This window comes from Orbicella faveolata, unplaced genomic scaffold, assembly GCF_042242905.1.
Source record: "Orbicella faveolata isolate gen_17 unplaced genomic scaffold, um_ofav_v1 contig_36, whole genome shotgun sequence".
NCBI classification, from domain to species: domain Eukaryota; kingdom Metazoa; phylum Cnidaria; class Anthozoa; order Scleractinia; family Merulinidae; genus Orbicella; species Orbicella faveolata.
Window position 1 is genome coordinate 6,615,494 of NW_028301565.1, and position 25,628 is coordinate 6,641,121.

The 25,628-nt window shown below is 41.3% G+C and overlaps 2 protein-coding genes and 1 pseudogene across 2 annotated transcripts; all 3 read right to left on the bottom strand.

Annotated features, from left to right (window-relative positions):
- Positions 1-2,098: 2,098 nt before the first annotated feature.
- On the bottom strand, positions 2,099-17,826 carry LOC149102123 (adenosine receptor A2a-like). Its single transcript, XM_089275148.1, has 2 exons — positions 17,081-17,826; positions 2,099-5,513 (listed from the first exon to the last, which is right to left on the bottom strand). Exon 2 carries the CDS (start codon positions 5,202-5,204, stop codon positions 4,233-4,235), a length of 972 nt encoding a protein of 323 aa, XP_089131274.1. The 5' UTR covers positions 5,205-5,513; positions 17,081-17,826; the 3' UTR covers positions 2,099-4,232.
- A 3,562-nt stretch (positions 17,827-21,388) lies between these two features.
- Positions 21,389-22,106, bottom strand: LOC149102124 (uncharacterized). Its single transcript, XM_089275304.1, has one exon. The coding sequence runs from the start codon at positions 22,104-22,106 to the stop codon at positions 21,420-21,422; it is 687 nt and encodes a 228-aa protein (XP_089131430.1). The 3' UTR covers positions 21,389-21,419.
- Positions 22,107-22,586: 480 nt separating this feature from the next.
- LOC149102125 (uncharacterized protein F54H12.2-like) lies at positions 22,587-24,209 on the bottom strand (annotated as a pseudogene).
- Positions 24,210-25,628: the final 1,419 nt, after the last annotated feature.

Consider the following 25,628-nt stretch of genomic DNA (forward strand, 5'->3'; position numbering starts at 1 on the left):
CTCTTTTAAGGTTCTTAACAAATCGTAACAGAATTTATGATGCCAGTTTGAGTCACAAGCAAGAACAAGAATTTGAGTTAGTGTCGATTGGCAAGAAAGTTCCGCCCCGTTGTGTGTGTGGATCTTTACAGTGTGATACGATTAACAGCTCTCCATTACTCTCCAGTGTTTGTCAATGGTAAATTTCAAAAAATGGGCTTCTGTTAAATAGGTTCTCCCACGGGTAGAAAACTGACATTGCGCTTTTCTCTCAGTGTAATGCCTACCTAAGAGAATAGGATATTTGAATTGAGTGCAACTCACCTAGAATTCATTATTTCCACGTAAACGATGACTCCTGTGGAATTCAGCTACGAAGAAACGACGACATTTCGTAAAAACGCACGCCTTCAAAACAGCGTCTTTTTGAATAAATAATTGTTCTGTTTCTCAAACAAACGATATGGCGAGGAAGAAGACAAAATTTTGTTTATCATGGCCAAATAAAACGTTAGAAATATCCCGCCGATTGCGAAATATTGCTGTTTTACTTACAGGGAGAACGATTATGTCGCAGTCAAATTTTATTTCGCCGCTCAGCCCGCTTTTTTACCGGATGTGACGTCACTTTTTGTTGGATGATCCAAACACAAAAAAAGTACCAGGCGTCGCAGAGTGTTCTCCCCCTGACCTTTCCTGAAAACCGCTGACCTTTCGATGTGTTTCGGTTCAAACTAAATTAAGTTCGGTGAATTAAGGACGGTGCCTACTAAATACAAAGGTTTTTGCGCCAGGTTAGGACCGTGCGGGAAAAGTAGATCTTTTCAAGGGCTATTGGAATCCACAAAGAAAACTGCGGGTAGCTACGCATTTTTTCGAGATAATTAGCCTTGAATCTCAACAAAAATGCTCACATTAGCATTTTTCTGAAAAAAGAAGAAAAGAATATTTCCTCAGAGATTTCCTTAGAATTCACCTTTGCATACATTAAAGCAAACACATTTATAAAGACCTTAAAACTGCATGGTAAATGGTAACATAAAAACCATTTTTAATATGTTTTTAATAACAAAATCGTTGCAACAAAGCTCTTAGCGTCCCTGACAGCCTTCCTCGGGTTCAGCTGAAATACAGTCTAAACACGTTTTGCGCACAACCAGAAACTAATCATGTGTTGAATAGGCATGCCACTTCCATTTCATAACATAAAATGTAGGGGTAACCACGCGTTTTTTTAAAGTTATTCATCTTTTTTGAAAACTTTTACGATGCCCGTTACATTTTTCCCTGTCACCTCCCTAGTAAGTAAAACAATTGCGTATCTTGCACTTGTTTTGCGCGCGCACTACGTCATCTGCAGGTACGTGTTTACAGTTGGATTTTAGTATAATTTTCGAGAGATAACAGATAGTTTTTCAGCCGGAAGACGGTAACAGTTGGTGCTTAGCGATATGCTACTATTGTGGTGTTCCTGGGTTAAGTATACACGTATACGTAACGAAGGAAATCAAACATCTTGTGTGTGTTCATGTTGTGATTTTGGCCCGTTAATTATGCGGATCTTTCTGAAGTTGACCGTGAGCCGTCATCTTGAAATAGAACTCTATTTAGCCTTATGTGCCTTATAACATAAAGAGATATAGATAGATAGATAGATTAAGCGGCCACCCTCGGGGAAATTGGAGGTGACCGCTTAATAGTGGTTTGCTGCTTAATAGGGGTTGGTGTATTTTGAATATTTTTTACCATCGGGTTAATTAACTGCTTGGTAAACATGGAATCATGGTTTTATGAGGCGTCCCTTTCTATTTCAGACTATTTTCCATCATCACCTTTTCCAAAACGAACCAATGAGGGGTGGCCGCTTAATAGAGTTTCTGTACGAACAGAAGACATGAGGAGACAAACATAATTTAAGGAGAGAAGTCCATGCGCTTTGATAGTCGTGTCTTTGCGGCGATCGAAGGAAACCAGGCATTCTTCAGCACCAAGGGTTTTATGAATCTCTACCCCATGATTTACTTCTTCGTTGCCTCTCAGACATTGTTTGATGTTTCTATTTTAACTTTTATTTGACTAATTTACATTTCTGCATTCCAGAATTAACGCTGACACGGTATTTCCACTATCAACTTTTATTTTAAGTCGCTACAGCAGATTAATGAATATTATTTACACATTTATACTCTTAGCAAGTATTAATACCTATTAGTTAAACAATTACAATGCAGCAGTTCTTCCATTAGGTAAACAATATTTTTCCACATCGTAAATTAATGAGCTTGGAAAAAAGTTAAAGTATGAAACCCACCAAGATCTAGAGTTGAAAATGATCTAGCTCATTTGAGCATAGTGCAATATTAGATTTTGAATGAAATATCTACAAGAAGAAACAAAAGTTGAGAAAATCTGACTTCAGATTTGAAATATGATGTTTCCGTCGAGTTATAGAAACACGAGTGAAAGTTTTTTGAGAACGAGAAATGCTGTGGGAACAAGGCGACAGGCGAGTGTTTTCACAGTATTTTCGAGTGTTGGGCGTCACTAGTCCAACCGTTATACTGTGCATTTATATTTGACGAGGTTATCTGAGTACTGTTTATACATAAAGCGATATTCGTATTTTATGTATGCTGCCTAGTCCTTAACAAATGTTTTTTGCCGACCCCTTACCTGGTAAAATATCATTTCGTAATGCTTGAATGAATGACTGATGCCCTCTTGATATAACAGCTGCATCTAGATATATACCTTGTATATAACATCCCTTAAAATTCCCGTAATAAATCCATAGATTTAATTTGTTCAAGGAACATTTCAGGTTGTGTTGGGGGTGGGGTGAGGGATGTTATTATCGGAGAGAAAATGTTTAGGTCTATATTTGGAAGAAATTTTGTGCTTCAATAATGCTACGAGCTTACAAGAATAATACAAGTAATAGTTCAGCTCTAAATATACGGATGTGAAAAACAAAACAAGTTTAACAGTCGATGTCAGAAATGAACCAGAAAAGTGATCGAGCATATCCAACAAGACAAAATAACACGGGCTGTACAATAAGGGCCTCTGATGATCGAAAGAAGTTTTTAAAATCTTCTTTCTTTAAAAGCAATATATATGTTTAGGTTTTGATTAGCAATAGAGCGTTTTCACTCACGTAACCAGCAGCCATGCAAATTTATTGGAACAAAAGAAAGTGTTCACATAAGAAAAGAGTTGAACTCCCACAAGATTGGTTTAGTACACCAACATGGCCGCCGTTTCATTGTTGTAGAACACCAATATGGCTGCCATGACGTCATGTGAAAACGCTCTTTTGGTTGGTTTTGGTTTTACGACACTCAATTGGAAATTGCTTTATAGATTGCAGCAAATCCAAAACCAGTCACTATTTGGCGCCTTTGTAACTTCTCGGCAGCATGAATTTTACAGGCGGTTTATGCTCAAGCATAAATCAAACACAGTGTTGACTGCATACTCCCCTATTTGGGCTAAATAGGTTTGTGCGGCTCCAGAGAGTACGGTATTTTAGCCATTTTGGTAAGAAAACGGGTATCGATATTAACCATTTTGGTTTCCAATAGTGTATGGTCTTGAACTCTAGACTTGAATTAGGTATGTTTTTTAGCGGATGCTAAGACCATCAACACAAACGCATCACAATGCCTTTAACATCTGAACTGAAGAGCTAATTTTAAGGCAGGTTTGAAACAGGGTATGGGTTTAAGGGTTAGGTCTTAAATAGGATATCGAATTTTTGATCGGGTTATATTAAAAATAAGGTAGGGAAAATCGCAGATTTTGGTCTTAAATGCGGTAACGGTTTTGGGAAGTGGGCCGCACACCCCCACCCCAATTTTCAGGGAGTACCTCGGGGGTACAAATAAACATTGTTCTTACCCTGATTTCAGTTTTGTGCATTTTGCTGACGAAGTGACTTGCACGGTCCTAGCAAAGGTGGTAACATGTAAATAAGCAAAAATCATATGTTAAATTGGCGTACGTTCTAATTAGAGTATTATAGTTACTGCGTATCAATGTAGGTTCTGATCGTTCTGTGTTCCAGTGAAGAGGTTTCTGCACAACATGTGACTCCTCACAACTTGGACTGCATCTTAGCCGACAAACTCTCCCTTCTCAATTTCGCCGCGTGAGCGCGAACCTCGTATTCGTGTAGATCGACAAAATCTGATGCAAGGGTGTTCTGGGTCAGCGTGGAAGCGTCTACAGCTGAAGTCGTTTTTGGCCTTAGGTCAGGGTTTGACAGATTTGAACACCATATTGTAGGTAGCCTTAAATCGATTGTTGCGGAACGCGAAAAGGAACGGGTTTAGCGCCGAGTTAAGGTAACCAAACATCAGCAGCACAATACGCACTTCATTCGGAATGTGGTTTGCACACGTCTTACATAGAGTGGTGACCATACTGATCGAGGAGTATGGAACCCAACAGCAGAAGAAAACCCCCACAAAGATGGAAATGGTCTTGGCCGCTCGGACGTTTTTGGAATAAACCTTTTTTTCTTCTGTCGAACGTAGTTTTCGGCTCTCAGCTCCGCCAAAGTTGTGTTGCTTGCGAGCGATGAGATAAATCTTGATATATATGGCACAGGTTATCAGCAAAGGTAAAATAAAATTTAGAGAAGAACTGAGCGTCATGTACTCCAAGGGAAAAGGGAAATAACAGACGCTATTGTCGACGAACCTCTCTTCTGTTCGCCAGCCCATGATGGGAAGTAAAGCGAACAGCAAACTGTATAACCAGATGACGAGGCTGATAATCAAAGCCCTTTTCCGAGTCATGAATCTGGAACGGCGGAAGCGATTCAGAGGATCACTGAGACTCTTGTAACGATCAACGCTGATGGCCAAAAGGGTCAAAATCGAGGTGGGTACAGTGATGAGGTACACCGTGATCCAGGCCTTGCACATTATTTCTCCGTGCTTCCAATGCCATTGAAGAAAAAGTCCTTCAATGTCAAACGGCACAACGATAATCACGGTGAGAAGATCGGAGAACGCCAACGAGAAAATAAAGAGGTTTGTTGGATTATTGCGAAGGTTCTTGTTGACGAGAATAGCGCAACAGACCAAGAGGTTTCCAATGCTTGCCACAACTACGACTAGTATGTGACACGTCGCGACTGGATACACGAAGCTTGGTGAAGATGAGAAAGAAGTAACTGTGGCGCTTGGGGCTGCTTGTGGTACGGAAGTGTTGTTCATCTTTTGAATCGGAGGCTGGTCACAGAAAGTTTACCGTGGCAAGCTTTGAAAAAGCACACACTAACACTGGCACTTTTCCCAGTTGATTTCTTCAAGCGGCAGTTATTCTACGCTGTCCCAGTTTTTCTAGGCTTGTAGTGCAGGAAGTTTCACAGATCCTTGTACCGGAGTCTGTTGTGATTTATACGACAAACAAGGCGCCCGTTTGCCAAGTGCTGTCGGAAAGTTAACAGAATCTACTTAAAAGTGCTTGTCAAGACTAATCATAAGTTTAATCCACAGCCCTTGAGATATTCTCTCTTAATTGAGCTGAAAATGAAAAAAATAAAAAGCACTTTATTAAAAGCGGTATTCTCAAAGAAAAGGTTTATTTAAAAAAACAAAAAACGTTTAGGTCAGGCATGCGTAGTGTAAGAGTGAAGTTCCTTTCTTCTGGGTAATACTAGATGTATTTTCAGACCCAACTTTGTATTCTGCTCTTTAAAGACTCAACTTCAGATCTGCCGTTACGAGAATTTATTATGAATTTAAAAATTAAAGTTGCAATTGCTTCACGTGGGCGTTTTAAAAATTAGCTGTATAATTTTTTCCGTTGGATAATGGTATTTTCTAGTCATTGGTACCCTTGAGTCTGTGGTAAACAAACACAATTCTGATTCTGGCTTTAATCTCTCAGAGACACATACATGAATACCGATAAGTCGTCAATATCACCAGAGTGAATTTTGAATTAATTATTAATTTCCAGGGAAGTTGTATATCATTGTGTGGTATGACTGCTAGCAGATAACATCAGTAACAGAAACTAATTTGTTCTATCGTTCTGTCAAAGCCAGGAATAAATAAAAATGCTGGGAAGACGGAAATGCCATTTATAGATATACTGATAACAAGTGCTTTTGTGAGACGCCAATTTTCGGCTAATATTAAGTGTGCTACCTCAAAGATGAAATCTTTCTACAGACATCAGACATAACACCAGGGATGTAAACTGAAAATGAGAAAAGAAGCCACCATGTAGAACACTCTTGCACGCATTTCAACGGACGAACTAGAGCCATCTAGATGATTTACATATATATATCTATATATTAGAAAAATGTCGGTTTTATCAGCCAATTTTGTTTCATTTCCTCTATTTCATTCTATGCAAAACAAAGCAATTCGTGTTCTATGTCAAAAATAGGCCCATAATGATTTATTTAAAAGAACTTTAATTTCTTGATCAACTTACAGTTGCAAGATTTGGGAAGATTTGGAAGAATGAAATTTCATGAAGAGTCATATCAGACTTTGTGTTTAATTTTTGGACAATGGCACACCGTTTATGGGCATTTTTTATTGTTTGCAGCTTGAAAGGCGCTATTGTTTCTAGAACAAAGAACCGACTCTCAGCCAATTTCCGAGCGCGAGATTCAAAATCTTCGCTGACGACCAGATGCTGACAATATCACCCTTCTCGTGGTGGGGTAGGGGAAATGTCGCTCAGTACAGCGACATTTTTCCGGGGTACGGAAGGGAAAATTTGTTACATGAAGCGCGGGCTGTAGAAGTTATTTCTTTCTTGTTGCAAACCGGCGAACGTCAACGTTCAGAAACGCACGCTTAAATTGCCAGGGTGTGTATTTTAAAATACAAATGAAAAAGCGAAAAATAAACTGCAAGTAAAACCCAGTCATCGGCAAAGAAAAGTGAAGCGAAGAAATAAGCCTTTTTTTCTGGTCTGTTTAATGCTCTGCAATAGGCCAGCCGCTAGTAAGCCAAACACGCTGCGTGGAAAGTAGCCTACTTGCAGCGACGAACTGCCGTAGTTTCCGCCACTATCAATTATGTTCGAAATATCAGTAAACTCTTGGGAGGGTTAAATTGTCATGATAAAATTACTGAATGTCTTTAAGTATAAGAAAACAAAAGCGCCTTTCGTGTTATTTAAAAACACAATTGCGCTATTAGTGCTGTTACTCCCCCAATTCAAACTAATCGATTTTTACTCTTTCCAAACATATTAAAGTTTATAATTAGTCAATCTAAGAAATGGTGACAGGATTCTTGGGGAATTTAGTTACCAAACACTTTCATTGCATTAGTTCCACTAAAGTATTCATAACTTGAACGCTTTCGTGGCTAGTTGTGTATTGTTTTATCGTCTTTGTCTCTTAATCGTCAACAAACCATTAATTGACAAAAACTTTACTTTCCATGTAGAAGCGCGTGCCGCTAACCATTGTCAGGTCTTGTGCACAACATGAATAAAGTTCTAATGAAGACCTCTATTCAGCTTTTTTCTCCGAATTGGTTATTTAAAAAAGTTACCGGCGTATAACATGTTTTGAGTGCAGCTGAGCGTCTTTGAAATTCGCGCTTAGTTGACACCATTGTTTTCTTGTTGTCATGAATGGTCATTGAGTTCTAGTTATTCTAATGAGGTAAATGGTTATAGAGACGCGTGCTTGACAACAATCATTTCGCTATTGTCACTTGACAACAACCATTTCGCTCGTGTTTAGATCGTCGAAAAAAAAGTTTTCTAGGCAATGTTTTCGAAGTTTAAGATAGAGAAGGCGCCAAACGTCCTCTACAAACGCGGACCGAGGCATTTTGAGGTAGAGCAGTCTGCTATCTCTTTGCCACTCCTTGAGGCGTACGACCAGCATATTCGCCAACTGCAGGCTGAGGTCCAGCAGCTACGAGCCGAAAATAATGGCCAGGCGGTGGAATTGGCAGGGAGAAGAGCGGAGAATTTCCAGCTTCGCCAGGAACTTCAGCTTCTAAGACAGGAAGTTGACCAAAGTCGCCTTGCAGTTGACCCTGTAAAGAACACAGTAAAATTTAACGTCAGCCGCAAAAGCTATTGGGACGTGGACAGGGCTGCGCGGTCTTTGAAGAGAAAAAAAATCGGAGCCTTCCTCCGAAATGCTGTAGAGATTTTACCAGCAGAATTTAAACCAATCGAGGTACGTATCATTTCGAAAATTTACTGGTAATTACTCAGTGTTACATTCACCTGTCGCTGTTTATTCCAGTCCATTTAATAAATTGTTGTCAGCGCGAGTGTAACACGAGTAGAGTATTTTGATATCCTGAATTTGGTCATATATATTTTTGGCATTAGATTTCCATAGCATGCTAAACCGATGAGATTTATAGTGCAGCATTCTTATCCATCAGTGTGATATCTATTTGAGGTGTATTTTGTGGTCCGTCGCTCAACAGGCACTTCAAAATCTACACTAATACTTTCTGTTGTTGTGTGTAATCCGTCAAGTTGGAAACGGCAGCTATTTCATCGAGAATAAATTTAGCTCATTTCACTGAACCACCGGCGGATTTACGAGCTTTTACTGTGAGCTTTGATGTGCTGTTTGACTAAGAAATACTTTCGCGTTTGCAAACGGAGATAGGTCGCAGGCAGAAGTACTTAATACGGATGCATTAACTTCTCACTTACCAAGCCTCGTGCCCTGCTTCCTCCATGATTGATGAATAGACCACGCTTTTGACAGTGCCAACTGGCATCGGTGTCAAATTACCAGGCTAGTTCAAAAGGGCGACTGGGTTAAAGGTCACTGAATAAAGCCCATTTTAGTATGATTATTTCAGTGATACCAACCCCGGGGATGCACGCGACTAGCGCGATCTAAAAAGTGAGACGTATGGAGCTTTCCGTTCAAATCGAGGTGGATTGAATGCTGAGCTTTTTTTTAAGGCAAATAATTTAATGAATACAAAAAAGGACCAGAAAAGAGAAATAGAAAAGTATCACACACTCGAGTTGGTCAATGCTTTCTTATATTTGGTGGCTCCTAAAGGAGCCGTTTGTTTAAGTGACTACCCAGCGGTAGGTCACTGTTGTTCACTTGGCGACTGATCTTGGCTTCGCCCAGGTTAGTCTCGTGCGCTCCTTGGGCTTCCGCTCGGCTTGCTTGTTCCGCTCACGGTAGAATGAGACCTTTAAAAGAGTTGAACCGAACACTACTTTCCGTACCACGTCTTTGCAAGCGACGGGGGCTCCATTCCCGCCTTGACAGCGCAAACACCCCGAATGATCAAAAAACACTTTTTTACGCTCTAAGAGAGCAATCTCGACAGGCTTGCCGGGCTGCAACCGACAAGTCGTAGAGGTTTTAAAAGTGTTTAGTGACCATCCGGCAGGCATTATGGCGTCAAGCTCGTGAATGGGCACAGAAAACTTCGTCGCTCGCAAGAGATTTGGCGCGGAAGGAAGTCCACCGAACAACTCTTTAAAGGTCTCGGCATCCATCGGCATGGTAACGGACGCACGTCTCACGATGCTGGTTGTTGGTGGTTTCTTCATGTTCAGCTTCTCTGCAACTAACACAGCCAAGGTCTGCAGCAAGCCTGGAGTTCCTTGGTGGCGTGTCCTAAAGACTTGTTTTAGGCGCTCGTTTGTATCGGCTTCATCCACCCAGCTATCGTTCTTCTTTCCATAGCCACGCCAGCGAACAAGATACTGAACACGACCGTGAGCGTCCGTGCGCTTATCGAGCACTTTCGACACTTCATAAAACTTACTCATTTTCCTTAGCTCTTCTCTCAATCAGGGATTGTCTAAAGTGATTATGGCTTGCGTTTACGAGGCTATTTATGCAAGTATCATTGATAAAATTTATGAGCTTTTCAACTGCAGAACAATACCCCAAATTAGTGAATGGCCCGCCTTCGTTTATATTTGAGCGGCGTCGCGTGGGCAGAAACAAATCGGCGACAAACATGAGCGCGCGCGAGGTAGGGAGTCGTCACGAAAAAAGGAATAAGGAATAAAAAAACAACGGTTTGCCCAAGCAATTCCAAACAAGTCACACTATTTTTTTTTCGCTCACCTAATGCGACAATAAAGATTTTTGTTTGAGAATTTTTGGCTAACCGGAGAATAAAATTACTGAAACGGAAAAAGGTGCGAAAATCGCACCTTTTGTCTTGTCTTCAACAACGATATTTACTTGCTTCAATAGGCCAAAAAACAAAAATCGAGCGTTGTGTCTTCACTGTATTTTTTTTTCTTTTCTCTTCTGAGTTTTGAGTTTCTGAGTTTTCTGAGACCAAAAAAGAAAAATCGAGCGGTGATGATAAAGATTTTTGTTTCAGAATTTTTGGCCAACCGGAGAAAAAAATCACTGAAACGGAAAAAGGTGCGAAATCGCACGTTTTGTTTTGCCTTCAACAACGATGTTTACTTGCTTCAATAGACCAGAAAACAAAAATCAAGCGGTGTGTCTTCACTGTATTGTTTTTTTCTTTTCTGAGTTTTTTTTAGCAGTCGAGCAATCAATGAGCGAACAGCGAAATCATTTAAACGTGGAAAGGTGCAAAAGGTAAACTTTTCTTCTTGCCGATCGACAACAGTTCTGTTTTCGTTTATGGTTTTCGTAGATCCATGCGCAATTGGTTAAATAACTATTAAGCCATGCACGAAGTAAATTTAAAGAGAAACCGTTCTCATCGCTTCCAGCTACTGACCGCCGCTTGCTTGCTAAAACACGGATAATACAAGCTATATTCTAAGTATCAATTATTTTAATTAACGACTTAAATAAAAGTAAAGTTCAGTTAGGCTGAGCTAGTAAGGCCGAAACATGCGCGCGCGGTATTACAAAAGTTTAGTCAAAGCTGTTGACGTGCTCTTGAAATTTACTGACCCACCCCCGAATGGTTTGTCTTTGTTTTCCCAAGTAGGTTACCCTTAGGGAAAATATGTCATCAGTGACAATTTGCCGACTAAATCCGATATGACCCGAGTATAATTTCGTGAAACCGGACGAAAAATCCCTAAGGAACAGACAACAAAAGGCTCATTGTCTTAAAAAAATTAAACATAAACAATAGGCAAAGCTTGATACGGCTAGAGGGCTTGGTCAGCAAGTGATCTTAATTGAATTCTAGAATGATCAAAGAAATTGTCTTGTACAAACTTAACGTTTTCCCGAGTTAATTTGCTTATGGGAAGGTCTCGACTAAAGAAGCGATTAAATGCAAGATAAATTCCATGCTCTATCGACATCTCTAATTACTTAGTAAAACTAAAAAGGTTATCTGTTGATAAGTTTTCTTTCTTCTCAAAAAGCCAAGTTCATCGAATGTCCCAAAACCAGATAAACAAATGGACAGAATATATATAGATATATATTTTTTTTCAGCCAAGCGAGGTTCCATAGTCAATAAATCTGTCTGATTCTGTTGTATTTTCCCTGTGTGATATTCTTAACAGCGTTGCGTAGCTTCTTCAGTTTCGTGTTTGGCGAGAAACGAACACTGCTGCGAAGTCAAAACAACTTGGTAGTGACGCCGAATTCATTTTGAATTTCGGCAATTTCACAGCTTAAGGAGGTTTCCTAATTACTCCGTTGCATTGTTGATTATCAATGAGATTTTAAGCTAAACAATAGCTGGAGGGGAACACGGAAGGAAATCAAAACATGAAAAAAAAATTATAAATTTTAAGGGTTACTACTAGTAACGATTTATGATCTTTTACACCGCAGACCCGCCTCTGTTTTAACTGGTGGATTAAAAATTATTGTTTGCCACTTATTTCCTGACGAGTCCATGCATTTGAATATTAAAGAAAACAGATTTAATTTTAGTTTTAGTATTTCAATTTGTCTATAGCTAAAAGACCTCCGCAAATGGGATTTTGTTTTGACAAACACAATATAAAAATAAAATCTCATCTTCTAAATACAAATAGTGACGGCGAAGAAAACAAATTCTCCGGCCTAAGCGGACTATAATTTTCGATAAACGATTTTTCAGAGTCTTTATACAATACAAACAACTAGTTCACTCTCTCGAAAATCATCTGCAAAACACAGGTGGGCGGTGGTCACTTGTAATCAGTTATTTTTGTACGGTGTTTTGGAAAGAGCGCATTTTCTTGAAATTATTAATCCACTTAGTAATGGATGAGGTGTTCGACTACCGATATCGACAAAATAGCACTCTGAGTTTTTCTGACGTTGCTCTTTTCATGTCAAGATAACATTATGTTGACAGTAACTGGGGAAATTTAATCATGGCTTGATAACTTGATTTGAGTCTTTGATGTTCCTGTTTTGTCGCATTTCTGTCGCAACAAAAAAATTGCTTTCTGTTATTTTCAATTCTTCATATATGTATAATGGACTTTTCTTTCAAGCAATCCTGTAGCTAAATTAGTAAGTCATCTATCGGGGAAAATGTCTCGTTTTTTTGGCAGCTCTTTACACCCTGCATACATTTTGTTTCAACGGGGGAAAATTCAGTGTCGACCCCACGCACATTCATCGAATAAACCTTAAGTTAACGTATAATTGCAACTATATTAGCTCGACTGCTGTATGCATTGTTTCACTACAATGCTTGCATTGTGTACAGAACAAAGTAAAGATAGAAATGAGGGAGACAGTCACATCAACCAACAACATCAAATGCGCGTTTTGACCTTCCAAAACTGTCCACAGACAAAATCGGTTCACATTACCTATAACGTGAACTTAGTTGACGAAGCGAATGTAACCTTGATTTGTAACACCTTTCCTTACCTCATCCTTTCGGGTTGGTTTTAACTGAAATCTGTGAAGTATTCGATTATTAAATTAAAAATATTGACTTATTTATAACAGTCTTGACGGGATCGAGAAGGGGATTATCGCGTAACGCCCCGCAACTCAATAACTAAGTATTTCTGGCTTCTTCTGATTGAGAAGTAAGATCAGAAGACTTTAAACTTAAATTTGACGGGCCTCAAGGGTGATACACGGAAAGACAAAAAAACCAGGGTAGGATAGGATGCTCTTGATCACGTTTCACGGAAAGTGAAGTCCTTTCAAACCTCACGGATTGCACGCATCACGATAAAAGAGGAGACATTTTTGCCAGAACTTACAAAATTAAAGAGATCTTGATACTTAAAGGATGCGTATCTTGAAAAAGTTAGCCTAAAGTTCTCAAGTTCGTCGTTTGTAATCCGTGTTAATCTTCTCCATCGTTAACCATCCTTGTTCCTCTATGACTTATTATTATTATCTCCTTGGTGTTTTTTTACCTTAGTAAACTACTATTTTCAGGTCTCCGTCAATTTAAATGTAATTTTATACATAGCCAAAATACCGTGACTGAGCTCCTCTAATGTCCAAAGAACAGCCTTGTTCGACATCTTCATCACCTCTCCACTTCTTTTTTCCACTAGCAGCAGGAAAAAAAAAAAAAACAAAAAAACAAAAAAAAACTGCGTTCCACTGAAGCCTAATGCTGAAGGACCGAGCGGATTATTTTTTATTTCACAGAAAATTACTCTGAAAATCATGGTTCATACAGTACTAATGAAATCACGACCCAGGAGAAAAAAAAATCACAAAAACTAGCCATTTCACTTTACACGAGAAAAAATAACATCGTTTACGAATCACGAAAATACGTTTTACCACTCACCGAGAGAGGCGTTAAACTATCCTTAGATGTTCGTCCAAATTAACATAAGTCTAGAGTACTGCAAGCATTTATCGATATATAGATCTGACGAAAACGTGATCTTTGAAAGCTATATCTAGTTTGTGCAAAAACAATGTATACCACAATAACTAATTTTTCGCAGATACCAAACATTCAAATTAGAGTTATGATTAGAGTTCAACTTCAAAATAAACAATTTGCGGATTTGCGCAAACCGTGGAGAACATCAAACTTAATAAAGGACGTGCTTTAAGAAATCTCCTTGAATGTGGCTGACAATAATTTTCATTTTTTATGTATTTAAAGATTAACGCACATGACCAAATGATTTGCCGAGCAAATTGGCTGACAAATGGAATTCATTCATATAGAAGGGAAGTGGTGACCGGCTCTGGAGAACAAATGTGTCCCACAATCACTTTGGGCCATGAAGCACCGCCAACCCTCCGTCTGTCTCCAAGCATCAGTCAAAATGCCTTCGTCTCTAATTTTTGCTCTGATAAAGTACTTGGGAATACGCAAATCCGACTCAGAACGTTTGCCTGCGCTCCCCAATTCGCCTAAGAACCGAATTGCTTCTCGGCCGAGGTGGATAATGGCTCTTTTCAAAACTGATTTTCTTCATTCACAAGAAAGAGACTAAGCACAACTTGCCGAAATTAAAATATAAAAGGGGAAAAAACACCAATGAAAACATTTATGTTTAACTGAAGCCGCTCTTCAAATGACAAAAAATGAAACATTTATATAAGATAAACGCAAAGCTTCAGATTAGTAGCAGAGCCAGGAGCAGAGCTTTTCGTTAACTCTATTCAAAGTCGCTTTCTTTTAAATATTTCGGTTTCCACTGATTCGCCGCTCATTTTTAATGGTTCTGCGTCGCTGGATTCAGGATTCAGTATTCAGGAAATTCTCGATTCAGTTTATTGAACGAAAGACCTTAATTTAGAATTAAACGCACTATGTGAACTAGGGGTCGACCACCAGTGAAAGAATTTTAATTTGTCGTGCGAACAAATTGTTTTGTATCTATGTGTTTCTTCCCTGAAGCCAACTACTGTTCATTTTCCACGCAGACAGCGTCCTGTTTACAAATTGCGGCGAGCCGGGATTGGTTATTTTTCTTAAAAAAAACTATGCAGCCTTGCAGCTGGTGCGGAAGAAGAAAAGCGAATTAACCTCGCGACTATAAAACCAATCTTTGGACAATTCCGTTTTGGTTCTGGCTTGCTAATGAATTTTCTCAGTCCGTTTGATCAAACCGTTATTCCAAACCGTAATAACTGCTAGCTCTATTTCTCCCAAATCGTCAGTGAAATCTGGAATTGCCCCAAATAGGCTCAAGAAAACGTCATTAAATTCTTATTTCTATGTATTAAAATTCATAAATATGACTTCAGTATCTTGCATTTGAAAAGTGAATTTCATTTCTTATCTTCTCGCATTTTCATGGTAATATAGTGTAAAAAATATAAACTTCCGCGTACATCACAGAGAAAATGATTGACCCAATGTGGACACTTTCACAAATAATTCTGACTCATCTTCTTCCTTTTTAACTAATGTACACAATTCAATTCACCGAACCAAAAAAGTAAATCATTTAGAGAAATAACACAGGATTAAACTGCGTGGTTAAATAGCGTTAACCCGTCACTATCAAAATCTTCACGGAAGTAATTTACTTTGTCGAGCAGACTGTAATTTTGCGCAAAAGAAAGTGTTTTCTAAAACTACCTCAGTAAAACCCCCTGACTGAAATTAAAGTCAGCTGGCACTAAAAATTTGACTTGGATAAAACCCTTCCTCGTAGACGTCTAGTTAAAATGGTTTCCCAAATTTAGATTCATGCCGGTTAAGCTAGGCTCCCTTATCTTTCCACCAACATTTCTTGCATGTTGATACCGTGTAAACAATTTTTACAACGAAATAACTGAAGAGGACGAAGGAGGACTAGCGAATATTCGTCTACGCAAAACGGCTTTGAACAGCTGCAAAATTATTTAGCGCTTGACATTTTCGCAAATTTTCAACGCCTTGAATAGAGAGGAGACGGCGATAGCGTTGGATACGCGTTCTCAATTGTACTAGAGCGTAACAGTCATAACCGCAAGGAGCGAACATATAAAGCAATGACTAGCCGATCGTACAACCGCGAAATTTATTAACGCCAGAAATGTGTTGGTTCCTAACTTGAACACCGAATAGTCACCCTGTACTGTTCATAAAAACTGTGTCTGGCTAGATTCTAATAATCATGAGCAGTTTTGAATTTCAGTCGGTATGAAAATTTGTGCAACGAAAATAAGGCAAACAGAGACGACGTGGGTAAATGAGATTGTTAAGTAAAAGTAAACTTACGTTTTATAAATTCAGCACTGAAGTGGCACAGCACTCAGCAAGCATAATCCAGTTTGTAGCAGCTCTGTTGGCTCAGCTTTATATTATAAACTACGTCTTATTTTAAAAGCTTTTTAAGGAAAACGACCAATTTTTTAAGTTTGCAAGACATGTTTCGACAGAGCTTCTGTCATCTTCAGTTGAATGAATGATTACAAAGCAAGTTGAATAATAAGTAGGCAAAAATGTTAATTAAGACAAATAGTAACAACAGAACGTGAAAAGGTGTAAGTTAAAAGGATAATTTTAGATTTACATGGTGTAATTGCTGATTGAGGGAAGGTAGTTCTTTTTGAATATGAATAGCCTCCTTTATCTTGAGTTGAAAGCTGGTAGTGGCGTGATCTAAAATATGAAAGCAGTCTATTGAACACAATGAGCGACAACGTTCAGAATTCTGAAGATGTTTGAAGATGTGAGAGGCCCTATCAACGGCTAAGTGCTCACGTACGCGTGTGGACATCAAATTAGTTTTTTCTTCCTTTAAGATAGGTAACCTTTTTTGTGTGAAAGACCCTATCCCCGACGGGCTTCGTTCACGTGTGGTTTATAAGTTTACATGTGCGGGCTGTATTGCCTGTTATGTCGGCGAAACCTCCCGACATTTTTCAGTTCCAAATCCCCCGCATCATCTCGCTCTGGGGTTTGCCTCGAAACATATTAACCTGCACATTTCATTTCATTTCCTTGAAAATCAATAAACAACAGTCCATGCTGAGCTTATCCAAGTAGTAATAGACGCTCATATGAGCGGTAACCAATCAGGAGCCGAGAAAGACAATAGGCTATTGTTTGGAGAACAATGAATGCTATTGTTTTCCAAATCCAAGATGGCCGCCACAAATTTCAGCCAATCAGGAGCCGAATTAAGAATTCAAGATGGCGGCGCCCACGAAAGTTGGCCATGTTGGAAAACAGCCCACCAGCCTCGACGGAGGACTGGGATCGGTCTCACGGATTTCCATGGCGACACAAATCACGCCAGGGTCACGCAAAAAATGTCATGCAACTTCAAAATCGATACTTACAGTGTCCTGTGGTCCTAAACGACAGAGGTCCGTCCGACAAGTGGCCATGATGAAGACTGAGAGACTTGGGTCCGAGTCTAGCCTATATAGGGGTGGTGCAAAGCATCATGGGACAATGACATCACCGGTATCCAATCAGAGGAAAGAAATCAGAATGAATTAAAAACAGTGGCTTCCCCAGTCCCCCTCTCTTAAGGAGAGCACTAAACCCCGAGCGTGTCGATAAGTGGGGCACTCCCCGAGGATTGGTTACCCCGGCTCGTGGAGGAAATCCCGGACCGATCAGCACTCCCGGGGTGGGTATCATCGAGGCGCCACCTCGACTCTTTGTGGCCGGGAACTATCTACCAAAAACTATGTACAAAAACACAAAGTCCCGACCCTTCCCTAATCGAACCTTGTCCCGCGGGCTAAGCGATCCATCCAAAGACGCGCCAGTTCGCTAGGGGTAAAACTATTTACAAGAAAAATAAAAACAAATAAATAAATAAAAAATAAATAAATAAAATTAATTCCCTCAACCAGGATTCGAACCGGGACCTCTGGGACCACAGCCCAACCTCTTAACCACTAGACCATCGAAGCATCAGCTAAATAATACAGGCCTGGGTTTCAAAGTCATCCTAACATGCAAAGTTGTATCAAAATAAATTTGGTTTTTACCTACATAAAGTATGTAGGATTTTAGAAGGGCGGCATACCTAGCTTTCTCCGCTTCAAGAAGACGTGATACGTACGGGAGAATGGATACGCCGTAATGATGCGGAATTTATCTCCGTACGCCTCCTTCCAAGAGAGGTACACGCAAATCTCGTTCATAGGAAAACCCCACTGAACGACTCCGATCACTTTCTTCATTTTGAAGACGTACATGTAATAGTACCCATGACCTACCTTGTAGCCTTCCTCGATGATTTCGTAATCGTCACTATCGAGGAAAGTTTTCCGCGTTAGAAAGGCCAGAGCTGACGTGAGATTAAAGGACCGCAGGAATTTGGAGTCTCCGAGTTCCTTGTCCAAATCCACGTGCCTTTTGTTGATATGCTCCGCACGTTCTTGAGAGAGCATAACGTAATCGTTTCAAATTTGATGGCCATTATATAAAAAGGCGCTCTATACACATACAAAGATGCAGAGTGATGCGATGCGCGACGCTTGACTCTTATATGACATTGTTCAACTCCAAGCAAGAAACTTGGAAATGCTGAATTTGCATGAAAAAAATTAGCACCTCTTTGTTTTTTGTAGAAAGCAAAAAAATCAAACCACACAGGGACTAAAGTTAATTGAAGTTGAAAATACTTTTCGTTTTACGTACGTAAACACTCAAAATAATTGTTTGTTAACAAATAATGTTATCGCTTTAACTTACAGCTTGTACTCCCATGGTAAAACCACATATTTTGTAAAACGATAACCATAGACCTAAGGACATTTTCAGGTAACAAAATTTAATTCGGACTAAAAGTGTTTTCTTCATTAACGCATCAAAGCAAAACAAAAACAAAACAAAGCATCAACACAACGCGTCTGAGTCTTTATAACGTTTATTGAATAACACGAACTCCAAAGGGAGAAATTGATTACAACTTTAACTTTTTCTTAACCTGCATGATTCTCTTCACAATCCTTTCCGTCATTGTTTTGCCGCCGGGTAACTTATCGATGGCCTTGATCATCTTTGTATCCGCTTTCCACTTGTCTTGCATATTCTTAGCGTGACTGTAATCGATATCGTGTTGTTTAGCGATCTTGTCCAAACGATTGATGCCTGGATCGCCTCGTTTCAGTCTCTTGGCCAATTTGGTCCCAGGTCCCATGTACTGGTACCCAGGCCAGTGAAATTCGATTCCTGTCTTGCCCAGCCATTTCTGAATGTCGACACCACTACCGCGTTGCTTAATAAGTCGTCGGGTCTTGATGCGTGTACTACGTCGGGTCTTGCTAGTACGAGTCATAATCGTGTTTTAGATTTCTTCTCAGTTTCTTTCCTTTGGCCCAGTCTTCCCAACCACTTGTAGCTTTTAAACGTTCGGCCTCGTTTTTACGTTTGCCCTTGCCTTTGCGCTCGTCTTTACCCAGGAGAACGTCAGCTTTTCTTAGGAGCGTTCCCAGTTCCGAGTCAGGCGGAGGAATGGATGTTTTAGAAGCGGGTGGCCTCTTTTTAACACCTGACGTAGACGGTGTAGCTTCTTCCTTGATCTTCGGTGTCTTCGTACCTAGAGAAGCGTTCTTAACCAATTGTTTGAACATGGTTTCCAACGGACCTTTCACCAGGGCTCCTCCCTCCTCATCTTCCTCTTCGCCGACATCAGCACTATTGCTCGACAAAGGACCAATATGTCTGATACGTTTGGTTAAACGACCTCTTTGACGCGCTAGAGGTTTAATTTCCTTGATGGCAAATCGAATCTGGAATCACGTGACTTTCGGCGGCCAAACGTCCCGCTTTGTTCAACAAGGCATTGTCGGTGATTTCCCCTTTGTAATACTGAACCAATTGGTCAAGTTCTTTCGTGGATACCATCATGACCTCTTCTGTCATCCTCGAAATGTTGTTGGAGTAGCGTTTCGTAGCTGTCTTGCCAGTAACGGAGTTCAGTCTCTTTCTTCTCGAGTTTGAGCGTCAAATGGGCTGTTGCGTCTTTATCTCGACTGCAATTCGTACACAGAGTAATAGTATCTCCGGGTGCTGTGGTGTCTCTGATAGTATGACACCTTTCACACAAGTCCTCAAACTTAAAAGCTAAATACTCTTGATTGAGGTTTTCGTACCTCCTCTTCCAATACTGCACATTGTCTTTCAATTGTTCCACTCTTTCGTTGGCTTGTTGTAATAACTTGACCAATTCGCTCAAGGTGTCTTTGGGTTTGGGGACGAAGTCGTAACCTTGCAGTGGATAACCGTGGGCATCTCGGGTGTTTAACATCGACATGCTTGGAACACGCCGTTCAAACCTTGCCAAAACCCGCTACCTTTTTGTTCTTTGAGATGTTCTCTTCGCCTCTTGACTGAGTTTCTGCGTTTCCCCACCTCGCGTAGCGTTGTCTTATAGCGATGCGGTTTCGCCATAGTGATTGGGTGAACGGGAATTCTGTTTCGTTGTAGATTGAGAACCATTTCGCTCACGGCGTTGATTTGATCTGCATTAGCATGTTCTAACATCTCCTGTCTCCTGTTCCGATTAGCTTCTTTGAGAATAGCCTCCAAGAAAGGGCGTTGTCTGCGTAATCGAATCATACTTCCCAAGGTGCAGGACGTCTGTTGTAACTGCCTGTGACACCCTTTACACCCATTCTCTTATACCGTTTGTCCTTTCCGAGCTTGTACCCGATCTTGGCTGCATTCTTGAGAACAGTAAACAGTGCACCACCACTTGTCTCTTGTTATAGTGATTCACATTGTCTCTGATTCCTTTTGCTGCCTGACCCGCTAATTTCAATGCCAGCGTAGCAAAGGTAGGTGAGGGTCCCAATAAGAACATACTGGCTCCTTCGGCAATCTTGTCTACCAATCGATGTTTACGTCGTGCCAGTGCTCCACCTCGCTGTTTACTTCTTTTCTTGGTCTTTATTTTTCATCGTTGACGTTTACGCGAAGCAGCTTCCAAACCTTTTTTCACACCGTAACCAGCTGCATCAGAGATTCCTCCTAGAGCCGCCGCCTTGCCTGCTGCTACTAAAGCTGGAATGAGAGCTGCCAATGGTAACAATCCCCCTTTTTGTACCTTCCCTCGTCTCCTTGGTTTTCTACGAACTGTTCGTTTGCTCTTCATGACACATACTACCACTCACACGTCAGTGCTCCCGCTTTTATCGACGTGGTCGTAGCGAAATCGTTGTTCGTACTCTTGCACGCCCTTGTCAGATACAGGGGGTGTGAAATCAGTGATTGTGTCATCCAAGGTTTGCATCTTGATCAAGAATCCGTCAAACTCCTCCATCGGAAGTCCTCGCACGTAGGCTCTCAATTCGATCAAAGCTTTGTCGTAAGTGGTGTAGGCAAAGCGACACATGTCGATTTTGAACGAAAACTTTTTGAAGTCGTTCCACCCCTTAATCACAGTTCCAGCGGCGGATAAACAGGCAATCAGGAAACTATTTTCCAAGACGGATCTTACGACGATGCCTGCTGCCACGATGATCAATGCCAAAGCGTTCAAACAACCGTGGCACCACTTAAAGTGGTAAAACATCTGGCGATGACACCACCACTGACGGTGGTAAAAGGAAAACAACCCATCCAATCGGTACAGCAAATCTTTGTTTACCAACTGGGCGCTTTTCGTGAATCCGTTCATTAGAGATACGGTAGTGATTGAATCTTGGGAAGGACTCATCACGATGTCTCGATGAATTTGTGACATCGCATACATCCTTCGTCCTTTAAAAGGTGGCTGAGAATCCTTTGATCGTCCAAACTGCCAGGATGTAAATCCAAGACCATGTATCCGAACGGACGTTCTGTGAAACGTTGAAACGTGTCTTGTAAAACTTGCCATTGAGTGGGAAACGCCTGTAACAATAAATTTCTCATGCCTAATTGATCTCGTGGATTCTTGAAGGCAACGATGTAGTGGGCGTTTCTGAAAATACTCATGGCATATTTCCCTGGCGGAAACATGTCTTGGCACAAGTAGAGCACTGTGACGTTCTGATGGTGAGAATGTTTGGTGAACAGATCTAACACCCGTTTATCGTTTCCTCCTTCAGCCATTAGATCGTCCAGTACGAGTAATCCGCCTTTAGGGAACCACGTTTTCAACTGATCTGTGTCAGGAACGCCTTCGTGAAACTTGATCCCCTGTTTTTTCATGGGTTGAAACCCGTCTTGCCACACCCCGTAGCAATAATGCATTTGGGAGGGTGGGGTATGAAACAAATCGAGGTTGTTCAGTAAAAGTTTGGTGGTGAACACCGTCTTGCCACACCCTGAAGGACCCACCACCAACAGACTGGAAGGGGCATGAAATCGAAAAGCCTTGCGTCGTTCCATGAGTCCAAATGACCAAAGGGGCATGGGCATGCAGCTTTTGTTACCATACGGAAAAATTGACCCTGCGAGGAATCAAGTGACAGTCGAGAATACTAACCATTTTACTACAAGATCATCACACAGAACACGTTTTCAATCGTATTTTAATGTCAAACCAACAATCATTACACTAAATGTCTCACACCGCAACGAGAAGTGTCTTGGTGATGTTTCACTTTACACACTTTATCCCATTCTAACTCTTTCTCGACCAACTTCTTTAACATCTGGCCTACTTTGTGATCATTGTCTACATAATCATGTTTCGAGAAACGCCTCAAGAACTCGTTCATGCTTTGACCTCTCGCTCTGTCTTTTAAATAGAACAAGGCATAATCACCAGACCTTTTACTGCAAATCGATTGCAGAGACTGTCCATTGTAAATCACATATTTCCATTGACTTTCTAACCAGTCTTGCAGGGGCTCTGTTGTCCCGTAAGACTCCAAAGGTAGGGCGTGGCTGTCCAGCACCTCGCACACATTCCCACTATGGGTCCAAAGCGCCAGCCAGTGTCGGCCCGGTCTATCATGTGGATCTGTGTTTACAATGTACCCACGAGGTTCTTTCTTGATCGGTCGACGTGGTAATCGATCGCAAGCCACCGTCCCGTAAAAGTAGGGTTTCAAGATGGCATCCGCTGTCGCCAAATGATCCAGTTGTACGTTATTCAGGGGTACTTTCTCCATTAGCGTTGGTAAATGTCGTACAACACGGCTTTGTTCTTGTCTATTTCCAAGAGGTCCTCAAACTCTCCGTACAAGATGACTGTGAGTTGTTACCTGGTGGGACACCGAAGTTCAGCCCAATCTGTAACTCTCCTGACTGTTTGGGGTTCAACACCGGACTGTCCAAACATCCGTTGGCTACATTGTCAAATACAAACAGTGTGCAATTCTTGCCTTGACCCCAGTCTTCCCTTCTGACCATGTTACCTTGATGTTTGCACAAACATCCTGTGGCTTGTAAGAACCGATAGTAACCTCTCAGATCTTGGGTACCGTCGTTGTGCACTAGTTCCAGGGTCTCGTAAGGGTACTCTTCTCCTCTGACCAGTTGCCTGATGTTACTCACACCAAACTTTTGAAAACAGAATGGGTCACGTGCCACAGCACCATTGAAGGCTTCTGAAAGCACGAGTCCAACGATGACTCTGTTAGGAATTCTGCCTTGAAATAAATTGTTGCACTCGTATCTTTGCTGGTTCCCTTGCATGTTGAAGGTCCTAATCTCACTTCTTACGGTCGGGTAAGCCACTATGGTTCTGTTGACGTTCATTTTCGTTATCAACTCTCGGTAGACACTGAGGTTGAGCCTTACTTGACACAGGTGCATTCTCACTTTCACCTCTTCGTGTGTCAATCTTCCAGCTACGTTCACACCATTCAAGAACAAATTGGGAGAATTGAAGTACATCTGGATTCCAATCTGCACACCAGGTACCAGCAATTTGTTTAAGTGGAACACCTCGATGTGGGGTGTGAACCTTAGCACGTGTCGTTTTCCATCCGTGTAATTGCCTTGTTCTGCTTTCATGAGTTGCACTGAAGCTTGTTGGTTGGAGGACAATGCTTGGAAAGCCTCATGCCCATCTCCTTCCGTGTTTGTGTTGTGCACAGTCAATTGCGCCGGAAAGTCCAGGGCATTGTAGCAACCTTGAGGTTTTAGCACGGTTTCTCCATCATCTCTGTTGTAGTTGAGCAATGTTTCCAGGTATGCTTTGTAATGATAGGTGTCGGTCTGAGGACTGATCAAGGTACCATTGAGTCTCACACTGATCTGTTTGAACAAAATGTGGACCAAATTGTTCGTGGGCCAGAGTCTCGTGGCCTCCACAACGTTATCACCATTCGCCAGTTTGAATGCCAACTCAATCTCAAAGAAACTTCGATTGAGGTCTACGTAATCTTCTTGAGGATCCACTTGGAATTCCTCGGGGTTGATGCCTGTCGTGTAGGTCTGAATGGGTACGATGCGATAACTGGACATGCTGAGATCAGTGGGTGGAACGGTGAACAGGTTCAGTTGAGGATTCAGGGCTGATTTGGAACCCGGATGTAACAACCCACCGTCCATCAAGGTATCCGTCATTTTCTTCTTCTTCTTCTTTGTCTTCTCGCTAAGATGTGATCCGAATCGTAGCCAACAGGTTTACTGACCGCAGGGCCAATCCATCCGCCTTTTTGTACCTTTCGTTGACGTTTGGAGCTTTTTGAGAACCCTTCACGACATGACGTTGACAACCCTTTTCTAGATTTGACGAGTCTCGAGCTTCTGGAGTAGATGGGATTCATTAGTCGCCGAAGATGTCGTTGAATTTCCGCTTGATGTTTCTATCTAGGACTTCGTAAGCTTTACGTTTCACTGCTTGTTTAGCGCTCCGTGTTGCACCCTCTTTCGCCTTTTGAATGCGATCTCGAACGCCGCGACTCTGACATTCGCCTTCAGCAATTCTTGAACAAAGCCACCTCCGTCTTGTGGGTCAGGTTTGAATCGCGTTAAACTTCCACCTTTCATGCTCGTTTGAGGTGAAGGGTGAGAATCGTATTTCCTTCACCAAATTCGGTCAGTTCACCTGTTGTCTCCGACACTTGCGTCTCAATAATGTCCAACTGGGCCTTGCGCAACGGAATATATTGAACGTGGAGCGGTTCAAAATAGTGACTTCCATCCCCTGTGCGTCGGTAATTGACCTCTCTTAATAGATCCGTGACTTGATTTCCAACCATTGAACTTCCTCCCACGTCGGAATAGATGAACAAGGAACGTGATGTCGAACCCACCACGTTTTGAAAGGCTTTGTTGAGATTCGTGAAGCGCCAATCGCAAGTAACGCTCAGATGAAAAAGGTCTTCTGCTATCAGCCAAAACAGAGGATCACCCCTGTCGTTTTTCAGATCGTGTGTCATCGTTTCTAAGTTGGGTACCGTGTCTGTAAAAAACTCTTGACGTAAATTGGGTCCTAAGTCATAATTTTCAGGGCTTCTCTCCTTCAACCATCCCGTCTTTAAGGCCAACATCTTATTGATCTTCAATGCTGGTGAGTCACTGGAGAGTACGTGTGTCGCTTTGTTATCCGTCAGCAGATCGTCTCCATCCCAACGAAATTTCACGTACATTCTCTTTCCATCGGATGCTGTATAGCTGCTACCGAGATGGGGTCCCTGGTAATTCAAGATGCAACGCTGCTCGAAAAATGTCACCATACTTTTCATGAAACCAACGCCATCAATATACTCAACCACGGTTCGGAGATCGTTAGGGTCATAGTGAGCGCTACCAAACTTTAACGCACCAGAAGGGTATTTCATGATCCAGTCCATGGTAAACAGGATGTCGGTACCGTTGACCAACAACACTTTCACTTCTGGTAACGAGATGCTAATCAATCCCACTTTCCAACTCGACCTTTGCAGCCTGATGGGGTGGGGTAATCGAATCTTGAAATGATTGCTTTGGTTCTGTGGAAACTCTGCGCGGTTGCTGTGACTAGGCAAGGTGATGTAAAACTCC